The sequence below is a fragment of the Pieris brassicae genome, chromosome 2 (assembly GCF_905147105.1).
Source record: "Pieris brassicae chromosome 2, ilPieBrab1.1, whole genome shotgun sequence".
Taxonomy (NCBI): domain Eukaryota; kingdom Metazoa; phylum Arthropoda; class Insecta; order Lepidoptera; family Pieridae; genus Pieris; species Pieris brassicae.
The window spans coordinates 4300497-4312319 of record NC_059666.1 but is presented as its reverse complement, the minus strand read 5'-3'; the positions used below and the strand labels follow the sequence as shown (position 1 = coordinate 4312319).

Below are 11823 nucleotides of genomic sequence, written 5' to 3'. Positions count from 1 at the left end.
TGCTAGAATACTGCAGTAGGTTTGTCAATGCTGTACTAGATGGCGCAGCAAACAATGGATTGTTTAACAGTTTATTGAATTACCACATACAAGACTGAATAATTTTTTTTGTGCATATATATTGATTTAAAAAGTTTAACTATATATTTTAAATAATTAAACTTTTATACTAAATATTGTTATATTCATTACATTCGTAGAGAGCATGCCTTTGAACAGGAAGGGACAAAAGACAAATGAACGTATTTCATAGAATCTATTGTATATCGCTATACTCGAAAAGCTAAATTTGATATTAAAAACCAGTTTCAAAATATCACAGAGATATTTCAAAAAAACCCCGCTCAAGGTTAACTTCTAACAATAAGGTTAATTTTTCCACCGTGCCTGTTTTTCGTCATAATAACCTTAATTATAACAAAATCGATAAAATATTAGTCTTTTTTATAAGCGGAATATACTATATCAGAAGCATCATTGTATGACCGTCTATCCCACCCTCCGCTTGCTCCTCCCGAAGACCAGCCGTGGCTGCTGTGACTGTCTTGACTGGCTCCACCACTGTTCTTAGCTGCTATCAACTTCTTCAGTGCCAGGATGCCAGCAAGAAGTAAGGCGATCTGGAATTAAATTAATAATTTCAAGTTCTAGTACATACCTCTCTTTATATCAATTTTTAGAACTTTTAGAACCTGAAGTTAAGTGCCACTCATTGATATTACCATAAGGCTCGCATTGTCTACCTTTTAAAAGTTGGTACGCTCTTTTCTTGCCAGTTACTTTTATTTTTTTCATACACCTAAGGCGGTCCCATAAAGTGGTGGTGGTAGTACGCGGTAAAATACCAAAATGAATGATTTCTATCTATGATGAATGATATGAATCTAAGATTATGCTCATCGACGGCTAATTATCAATGAGGTCTTTTTATCCGTTGTAGTGCGAGGTATAATATGTATTTACTTATTGAATTGCAACGCCGTTACCTTAACGATTAATTAGGAAATTAATATTATATTAAGATATTTAAGTAATGGGTTTCAAAGCTATATTGTAGGTGTAATAGAAAATATGATTGCTTGGTGTGATATGAAATTATGCCAATATAAAGCGTAACCAAAGGTTGAGACGTAATTTTTCAATGCGAAGCCTTACATTAATATATAATATAATGAGATTACTCTCCCCTTACATGAATACTTATTGAATATCAATATTAACAACCATTAAAGAAAATCCTAGAACTTTACTTAATGTAAAAATAGTAAATAAATATAAGAATTACGAAATTAACAATTAGCGCTACGAAAAACTTTCAAATTTTTATGAATCTACAATGATTATGCATTTAAAGTTTTTCAATCATTGACCAAAATGATAGAACATTTTTATCAACCTTCAATATCTTTATAATAAATTTATATTAACTTTTAAAACGTAATGAATGTGACTATTTACATTTTAAATGTGATTATTTATTTATTTAATTATTAGTAATCTTACAGATAACATACATATTATAAAACAAAACACTTAGACAATACAGAAAGCCAAAACAGATTATATGGATTATCAATATGTATTATGTAACAGAACAAACAACAAAATATATTTAAAAAAATTAAACTAAAGAAAACTGATATTTATTGTATCAAATATACAACAAATATCACTTAATATTTCAAATTACTGCTTAAACAAAAACAGATTCTTCCCGCCTCTTCAAATACTTCATAACATCTTTTTTGGTGAGGTGGAAAATATCAATATTTGTCATAGTTTCTCTCATAGATAAAACCCGAAACATTGGCGGATTATGTAGGTAACTCGATTTCGTACGAGGCACATGGAACAATTCTGTGTATCTTGTCACACAAAGAGGAGGGATTTTAAGATAAATTGATGAATTGCGAATTGGGATATTTGGGATTCCGTTTAGTGTATTTATTACCTTTTTTGTAAGTATTGTTTTTCGAGTATATTTGTCAATATTTAATAAAAACAATATCATTTTCGGAATTTGGAATGTTACCCTGAATGTAACGGGCATCAAAATTCTGTATCTGTTTCATGATCATTTGTTAATCTAATAGGCAAGTAGGTGACGAGCCTCCTGTGCTTGACATATGCCGACGTTTTGAGTCTTAGGCAAGCCGGTTTCCTCACGGTGTTTTCCTTGACCGTTCGAGCAAATGTTAAATGCGCACATAAAAAGAACGTCCATCGATGCGGGGCTCGAACATACGACCTCAGCGGTGAGAGTCTCACGTTGAAGCCACTAGGCCAACACTGAATTTACAGGGATATCATTTGTTCAGATTTCATTTTGAACATCAACCAACTGCTGACATGGATCACGTGTATTCCAAATCTTATCAGCTGAAGATGCGCAATACACGAACAGCTAACTAGAGTAATATCATTTATTTAAGATAATGTCTTTGAATAATAAATCAGATTTGAATATTGCTTTGTCGCATTTATTTCTAGCTTCCTCTCAAAGTGGCGAAGACTACTTCAATCCCTTAATTATCGTGGTGAGCCTGCCCGATAGCTTTGAGATAATCCACCTTAAACCTTTGATTCTACCCGTAGGGGTCCGTCTGTTACCTTAGGTTTCTTGGTGCATAACATCCCGTACTTATTTATATATTCACTATTTATTTGTTAGGGTACGTCTGTACGGCTCAGGGAACCTTAGGGTTGTTAGCTTCTTACATCTCACCCTATCATATTTTTAGTTAATTAGTGCAGTTTGCTCATACATACCTAACATATATTATACAGTTACTCCTGACATTCAATACATATAAAGATTAAACACACATTTCACAGTCCACTAGCTAGCAAGCTGTACAGCATTATTCATAATTTGTAAGCCTTTTAAGGCTTTGTATTTGTTTTTACATGTAGTAACATTTTGTATTCGTAAGTTGTCTATTTAGTTTGTATTAAATGACTGCCAAAATATAAAAAAGGTAATTAATAAATGTTAGATAGAAATAAATATTTATGTCCCATTAGGAATATCAACTAAGTTTACCGTTAGACGCAGAGGTTTTTCTACCACCACGCAAATTTTTGCTAAGACAGCTGCCGAGAATATATTTATATTGATAAAAAACTACAGACTAATCACTATAATTACCTATAACTTTTAACGCGTTGTGTAATTACAATCGTTCTAAGTAAATCTCTTACGGCGTAATATTTATAAGCCGCACGAGATTTACTTTAAACGAAAGAAATTATGAATTGCTTCTGTCTTGTTGCTTCCTCTGTGCGTTACTGAGTGACAGCTAAGTGATCAGTAAACTGATTAATTCTATAGTAGTGTTGCCAGATATGTTCAGCAATACCACACAATATTTATATTATAACTTTTTATGTATTTTCATTTTAACCTTCAGTAGAAAATATTCTGATTTGGAGAGTTAAATTGTTTATTCTTAAGTATTTCTTAGTAATTTGGAAATATTAATAAATTGTAATAATGTCTCAGACTTAATTAATGTTTATTTTTAATAAATTGGTTTAAAAAATCGCAAGTTATAAAATAGGCAACATTATAATAAATGACGAATTAGTTAATGTAGTTTTTACCCTATATTTAGGATAATTTAATAAATTATTTGCCTGGTAACATTAAACTCTTTACACGATTACACGTTACAGTGGTACGTAAATGGTACACCGAAGGCCGCTGTAATCTTATTAAATTCTAGTTCAAGCAACGCCAATTGACTTTAAACTTTAAAAATAATACATAAAGATTTATTTTACTTTACATTTAGGTACAAGCCAATGACCGATCAAACTGGTATATTGACATCATTTTATGAAATGTTTTCAGGATATCAATTGAAAACACAAACATTTTAACATACAACAATGGCATTAATGTCGTGTTGATACATTTTGAAGAATATTTGAGCTATCATTATTTTTGGTAGACCAGATAATTTAATAGAAATAAGTTACTAAAATCGGATGCTAGAAGGTACACAGAGAATAATATTTTCATTCCAAAGTTTTAGAAAATAGCAAAGATTAAAACCTGAATCAATAGTTAATGTTCTATAATCTGTGACAGTGAAAGTCTGTACTCTCTCAACAAAATTAAGGGCTTTACAAATACTAACAAAGCCCTTTCATTAATAATATTTAACGACATAATGGTTTCATGTATCATCATTGTGTTAACGGAGTGTTATATCAATCATTTAATTCTATATACTCTGTGATGTTTTCGCGTTATCGAATGTGATTTTTTGCCGGGAATGTATAGGTAATATGATGGTCGACCAACTTAGTCATGGAGACAATAGTACTTAACATATAAAAGACAAGCTGATGCCATAACTGTATTTTAGTTAAGCGTAACTAACAATCTAAGTATCGACTTAAAATGTTCTATTAAAGATTCCAACACGTTAATATATGTAACAGTTTTACTACGGACTTGCATGGTCTCCGTCAGATTTAGGTGGTATATTGGGTATATCAGTGACAAATTAATAATTCTATAATTGTAATTACTTAACGCCTTTTCTGGTTAAAAGTACTTGTGTGTATTGTGTAGCCTAGGTGTAATTAGAATTGATACGTTATTTCCAAGGGCAACCTTATAATATAGCAATATTTATTGAACACTTCAATGCACAATGTAATTTGCTACATTGAGGTTAAGATTAACTAAAATATAACAATAAAACGTCAAAAAATATTGAAAATATATATATATATATATATATATATATATACACGCAGTCCTGTTTATAGGTACGTCGTCCTATTCATATTACTTCAAATAATTGAAAGACAATACCCTCCACTCATCACACTCACTCATCATTAAGTTCAATACCATAGATTTCACATCATTGTTCCAGATACAGCAACTGTGCCATCTCATTGGACACAATTCGTTGGCATAAGAAGATCGTTAGAAAATCGTAATTTCTTTTAACGATCATTACATTTTCTAATAGATCCGTGTTATACTTTCCACGAGCGATGACATTTGCTTATCATTAAAATAATATATATAATTCTGCCGGGTCAACTAACTTTATAAGAAATAAAAGCTATTTCGTAAGAAATGTCTGGCATAACTAGAATTTGACGATGTCAGAAGAGTTCGTTATTGTTAATCGAATTTATTTATGGTCTGCTTATTGTTTAATGCGGCGGGTTAAGTGCTAATGTTAGATTTATGATCTGATATGAGATGGGTATACGAAATATACATATTTCCATTTTTAGTTAGAAAATAAAATTTTCGTTTCATGTAAATAATGAGAATGTCTATTTTTTAAATTAAGCTTGCTTAAAAGTATAACCGCCATTTCATATGAGAAACGAAGAACGGGACAATGATACTAATATAAAAGGCGCTCAACGTCATCACAATTAAAATTATGCACTATCAACGTAAGATTCCTTACATCCAAAATAAGACAATTAGATCTGAACAATGCATTGAGAAAAATAGTAATGGAAAATTATGGAGGAGGCTATTACCCTAAAAGGAACCATACAATACTAGACCACGAAAAAAAACTAACTTAGACGTTTAACTTATACTAACACAACTAATACACATAAAGAAATGTTGACTAACCAATTTTTATATGGATTCATTAATAAAGCTCCAATATGTATGTGTATATATTGAATGATGTTTAGTAATGAAAATTGTTAAGGATAATTTCTCTTTATTATAATTCCTTTTTCCGGCCTTGCTCGCGAATTAACATATATCGAAAGAATTATGTGTTGTACTATATTTAAATGGGCTATTTCCCATGATGTACAGAAATAATTACACGTTTTCACCCATAACAATGACCGGAATTGTATGTAAAGAAATGCGTGAGCATTGTTTAAGGCGATTATGTATTGACATCTAGAGTTGACACAGTAAGGTTATGGGAACTGGGGGTCTAGATATAGTCTTTTGTTTATGTCACTAGGCCTAGTTTATATAGGCACCTACTTTATTGATTTACGTTTATTAATTTATATATTTAGTGCTATACAGATGTATCTTCAAAATAAAACAACATATGTTTATTATGAAACATAGGATACAAGTGTCACTTATTCCTCGTCATTTAATTTAAATAAGTAGACATCCCTACTCATCGGCAAAGAAGACAGAGGATGTAGGCCGAGAGAAAAAGCCGGCGTAAAAAACGACTCTCACTTGCTGGTGGTAGCTTAAAGTCCTTGGTGAGTTAACAACCAACTCGTGTTTATTTGGAAACGGTATCGCCACAAATTATTAAATTTAAAATACGAAATTCTTTAAAGATACTTATTTACTACATATACCAAACTTTTAAAGAAAATTTAAAACTTTAAGTATCTCATAAAATATAATTTTGAAATGTGTTTGTTATATTTAATCAAGAAAGACTTTTTAGAAGATTTCTTACCTTTGACACAATGAGCGCTTTTCCCGCCAATATGAAGAGACCGGCGATTGCGACAGGTATCATGGCAGCCATTTTCATTGCAGCTCCCATCATCATCATCCCCATCATTTTCTTCATTTTACCACGACCTGGAATTGAGAACAATTATTTATTAGCCATATTAATTAAATATAAGGAGATTATCGTATACATCCATACAATAAATATCAATAACAATTTTCAAATTCCTTTTTGACACTTCGTTGTTGACTATAGAGTATGGTATTTTAATCATTTTACTCGTAGAATATTAAATAAATACTGTCATTAATTTGTTTAAAATTTTAAAATATGACAGCAAATAATTTCATTTGCGACAACGCACACGGGTTTAAATCAATATTCAAATTTGGAATGAGAAGAAGGATGTTGAGATACCAAAATGAAAGACGATACGATTGCGCGAATCGTTTCATTGTGATTGGTCGACTGCATCTCCAAGTCCAATCGAAGATACGCGCCTTTTACATTCTCACCCGTCAGACAATTATATAAAAAAAAATAGAAACTAAAATTGTCTTTAGATTTTTTACCTGTATGTGTAAAAACAGAGTGGGACGATCACTCATATACTGTTTAATGATACTCTGTGATTTTAATATGCAAGGTGGATCTTCGCGTCGCCATCGAGATCTAAATAAGCCCAAGTGTCGCTTGTTAAGATACAGAAATATATATTTATCTATATCGTTACTATTCAATAATCATAGTCTATTTCATATTACGTATTATTTCTAAGGGTACCGGTGTCGTCTGACAATAACAAAACTATTTACGTGTTCAGCGACCCGTGATTCGTAGCGACATAATTACACACGTTAGAAAAGTGAAAAAAAGAAAAGTAGGAAAACCGTTTGGGCGTTACAACCGTTACATGTAATTTTACTAGGCGTTAACTCCTAACTATGATATTTGTGTTAAATACATGCCTCATTTCTGGTTGCGTAAAGACAATAACACGCGCCAAATAATCTATGATTAACGTGTAGAGGACTGACAGCGGACAAGGAATTAGAAATTGGTCATTTTTGGGAATATGGATTTATACTTTATTATTATACATAATGTATTTTTTATATGAATAAAATAAAATAAATAAAAGAGGGCGTAGAATATAAATTACATGTTTATTAATTTATTTGGAAGCTTTTATGCTTAAACGTCTTTTCAAAGAATTTTCGTAATAAGTGCTCAGCTTCGTACTTTAGATTTGCTTACGATAGATGCAATTTTGAAGTAGAAATCATAGAAAGTCAACGTCAATTATTATAAGTTTAACATTTATGATGAATTGCTTTTAGCAGATGAATTATGTACTACTTTTTAAGTATTATCAAAATAAAAGTGTTAAACTACTTAGTAAACAATGTAAGGATTACAACGTTTTAAGTATTTTAGGTCATTGAACTTGAGAAAAAGTATATGTAAGTATATTGACGATTTAGCTAACACACGAACGACTGTATTAACATGAAAACAAGCATTGTAACCGATGCAAAAATCTTTGACCAAAATAAAGGCAGAGCCTCTGTTTTTTTTTGTAATCCGTAATGAAATGTTTTTCATTCTTGGAGACATTCTTTTCTTAGAAATGTTACTAACAAGCATATTATTTCTTCCAAGGCAGTTAGTCAATTCTTATAGAAGCCATAAAGCACATAGTAACTATTAATTAATGTTAATTGAGATCAAGAGCAACAATTATGAGCAGTTATGAGTGTTATATATCTTAACAAGATAATGCCTGCTTTCTCTTTAATATTCTTTTTAATAGATACACCTCAATTAGGACAATTCTAAACAGTACAGTACATTGTTGGCCTGGTGGATAGAAATGTTCTTTAAACTGTTTCCTGCGTTCGAAGCACGCCCGTTTTTGTATGGTACCAATACTTTATGTGTGCCCACTTTATCTTACGGTGAAGGAAAACATTTTGAGGAAACATGCCTAAAACCATAAATCGAATGTCTATGTCAGGCATAGTAAGGCCGATCAATGCCTTTAAAGAAAAATATTAAATCAACAGATATCTGATATTTCTAGTAGGTCCAGGTCTATCCCATAAAAATATTAATGTAAAGATTTTCTGTGTTTTTGTTTATTTTTCATAAACTCAATTAATCAGATAAACCTACAGAACAACGAGTAACTGTGACGTATTCTATTTTAACATTTGTTTTTTACGAGAAACAATCAACAGGCCAAAGACGTGATGTTTGTGACGTTGCCAAAGAAACATTTTCGCATTGTTGATTATTTATAATTTCTATTTCATAAAACAACGTACCTCATGCTCTTTTTATTTCATCACCCATCAAATAATCATGTCTACAGCTTAGTCATAGCCATCTTTTGTTTAAAACACTCGTTAAATCGTGAGGAGCAATCACAGCACGACTTTCCCACAGACAATATTTTACTAAATTACTTAATTTTTTTTCAAATATAGTTCCCAATTTAAATTCTATTTAAATATAAATGTCTATAAAATATCTATATACGTATTCTTTGGATAATAAAATAGCAGTACATAAATAGTACGTACGTAAAATATTTGACATATTATTGTTAGATATTAAAAAATGTCTTATAGACATTATCAAGTAAAAATTTCCTCAGGCCATGCCTCATCAGATAAACAGTACGTTACATTCATCACGGCATTCACCTGCAAATTATATCTAAGATAAAGCTAACTCTGGAGAAAGCAATGAATTCAGGACATGGCAAAAGGGCAATCGTTTCTATGGTTTGAAGTATAATGTACTTTAATGCCTGCATAAAACAATTCAAATAGGGTGAGCTGTTATAGAAGAATTTCTCTGGGAATTTCGTTTTAGTAAAATGTACCGATTCAACTATTTATTTTCATAGTTTGGTTACAATATGTAATATCCGTAATAAATTTTATACATTATAATATCTTTTTGAAATGTTAATTATACGTGAATACGTAATTAATAAATAAATAGACAATAGCGTTGTTCGGATAATGTTTTGCGATAGTAATAATACGAAAGCATAAAACGTCCTTAAACGGTATATTATTAATATTTTGTTATCTCTAAAGACACAATACCATTGTAGTTTTATTAAGATTGCATAGAATTATGAGGGAATTTTAATAATGATGAGGTTGTGTTTTTTATAGCACAGGGGGCAAACTGACAGCAGGCTCATTTGATGTTAAGTGATACTGCCGCCCATGGACGTTGTCAATTTTAGAGGGCTCGCTAGTGCGTTGCCGGCCTTTTAAAAATTTGTACTTATGTATTTTGCAATGTCATATAATTTGTCACTCTTTTAGAGGAATGTTTATAAATTCCGTTATGTACGACACAGTTTTATGTTAAGCACATATCCAATTAACCAATAAAATAACGTATATACGTACTAAATTTATGAGATTATAAATATAAATATCACAATTATATAATTAGAATAAGAATAGTACATATATATATATATAATATATAGAATATATATATGTATGCAAGTGTGACATACATATATAGACAACACTCATTAAGTACCCTGACGATTACGTAGGAGCGCTTTTTTCGCCAAAAGCTCTAAAGCATTTATATTTTTTCCAAAGGTTCAACGTAAAGTGGTTATTAATTAAAATATTAATAAATGTTATATTTAATGTTTTAATGTCTTACCTTCTTCCACACCCTTATTCGTAAAGTGGTTATTAATTAAAATATTAATAAATGTTATATTTAATGTTTTAATGTCTTACCTTCTTCCACACCCTTATTCAGTTCTTCACCCGTGACCTTCGGCAATGACAGTTGTATCGACCTTGAATTGGCAAAGGCCGCAATTCTATTCCAAAGGATTTCTGACAACGCTTCATCCTTGCTCCCTAAACTTCTTGGTAAAATTTCATTTTCACTAGGTAGGTCCACATTTGAAAGCTTCACAGCCTCCACTCCATCGATCAAGGGTATGGAATCCATTTTTGCAGCTCTATCAAAGAACAAAATAGCTTTTCGCTTCAAGCAAGGGATGATGTCCGAATTTTGGCAGTCTTCATACACTCTCATTATGTATTTTATTCCAAACTCGTCAGCTGTTACAAATCCTAATAATAAGGTCAGAACTAACACTTTTCCAAACATTTTGACCCTTGAACCACGTTGGTTCGTGCAATAAAAAAGACTGTACACACAAATGACTCCACCGCGTATTTATAGTCTATGTACCATAGAAAAAGAATTGTGCCTGTGATCGGGGATACTGTCTAGAGGTGTATGCACAAAGCATGGATTTGAACATTTTGTATGAAGAGCGTCGAGTAAGCGTACCGAGTGTTGTTTGTATACGGTTGGTGTGAATGCGCCATTTTGTCTCGCAACTGTGTGGGTGTGTAGCGAAATGGAAAATTGTGCTTGTCTTAAGGTTAAGTTGAAGTTGGCTGGTAGAAATGGATGTGGTGAATCTTATATAAAACTCATTTATATTTTAATGATCAATATTTTATTATATAACCTAAAAGGTTTTACATAAGTACTTGTTAGGTAAACTAATGAAGAAATCCAAACCCAGCCAAATTAAACTTAACATATGGAATAAATCCATAACAATGTTTAACGAGAACGAACAAATGTATTGCCATATACTATAAGGTCCCTTTTTGGTAAACTACCTCATGGATGTCGGAATGGTCATTAAAGTACAATTTCGTATTTCTTTGCCCCATACAAAGAAGCTCTTCTAGATTTAAGTTCTATTAAACTAAATAGTACCACATCCACTGTTAGTAACTTTCCGTGGGTTAGCACGTCGCATGCAAACGACGCGGAATTAAACAGTTATAAAAGTTTATTTATTGTTATTAATTAGTTTTTCCGGTCTATTCTAATTAATTTGACAAAAGAAAATGATTATTATCATCAGATTATTATCGTACAATAAATTAGTTTAAAGAGTGAATCTATTTTCAAAAATTCGAGGTCAAATTCTTTATTTGAATCTATTTTTTTTTGTCCGACAGCAATAATGTTAACTGAGGTGGCCGTTTTACATTTTACTAATGAGTATGTATATGGTTACTTTATGCTGGGTATCCACTGACACGAAGACATCTTTGGGGAAACCCCATAAGCCAGCAGATCAAGCGAAGCAATAGCCAAGTGCACTTAGTCACATCAAAGAGAGTCCAATCATCAGCAATCATCATCAAGCCAAGCAGGCGCTTGATTGGGACCTGCAAGGAATGCGGAAGAGTGGCCGTCGTGGCACGCAAACCTGGCGACGTACAGTTGCAGATGAGGAAACAAGAGCCGTAAAGACTTGGAACGAGGTGAAAAACGAGGCTCAAGACCGACGCCATAG

The 11823-nt window shown here is 31.7% G+C and overlaps 1 protein-coding gene across 1 annotated transcript; it reads right to left on the bottom strand.

Annotated features, from left to right (window-relative positions):
• Positions 1–386: 386 nt before the first annotated feature.
• Positions 387–10607, bottom strand: LOC123720211. The gene is made up of 3 exons (XM_045676749.1): positions 10226–10607; positions 6441–6568; positions 387–620 (listed from the first exon to the last, which is right to left on the bottom strand). The coding sequence occupies exons 1-3, from the start codon at positions 10605–10607 to the stop codon at positions 435–437; spliced, it is 696 nt and encodes a 231-aa protein (XP_045532705.1). The 3' UTR covers positions 387–434.
• Positions 10608–11823: the final 1216 nt, after the last annotated feature.

What these genes read in the sequence shown, in the direction of transcription:
- LOC123720211 (XM_045676749.1), bottom strand. Translation starts at nt 10,607, where the DNA reads ATGTTTGGAAAAGTGTTAGTTCTGACCTTATTATTAGGATTTGTAACA. An exon ending in GAATAAGGGTGTGGAAGAAG is followed by an intron (nt 6,569 to 10,225) that starts GTAAGACATTAA and finishes TCTCAATTCCAG; the next exon opens with GTCGTGGTAAAATGAAGAAA. An exon ending in AAGCGCTCATTGTGTCAAAG is followed by an intron (nt 621 to 6,440) that starts GTAAGAAATCTT and finishes ATTTAATTCCAG; the next exon opens with ATCGCCTTACTTCTTGCTGG.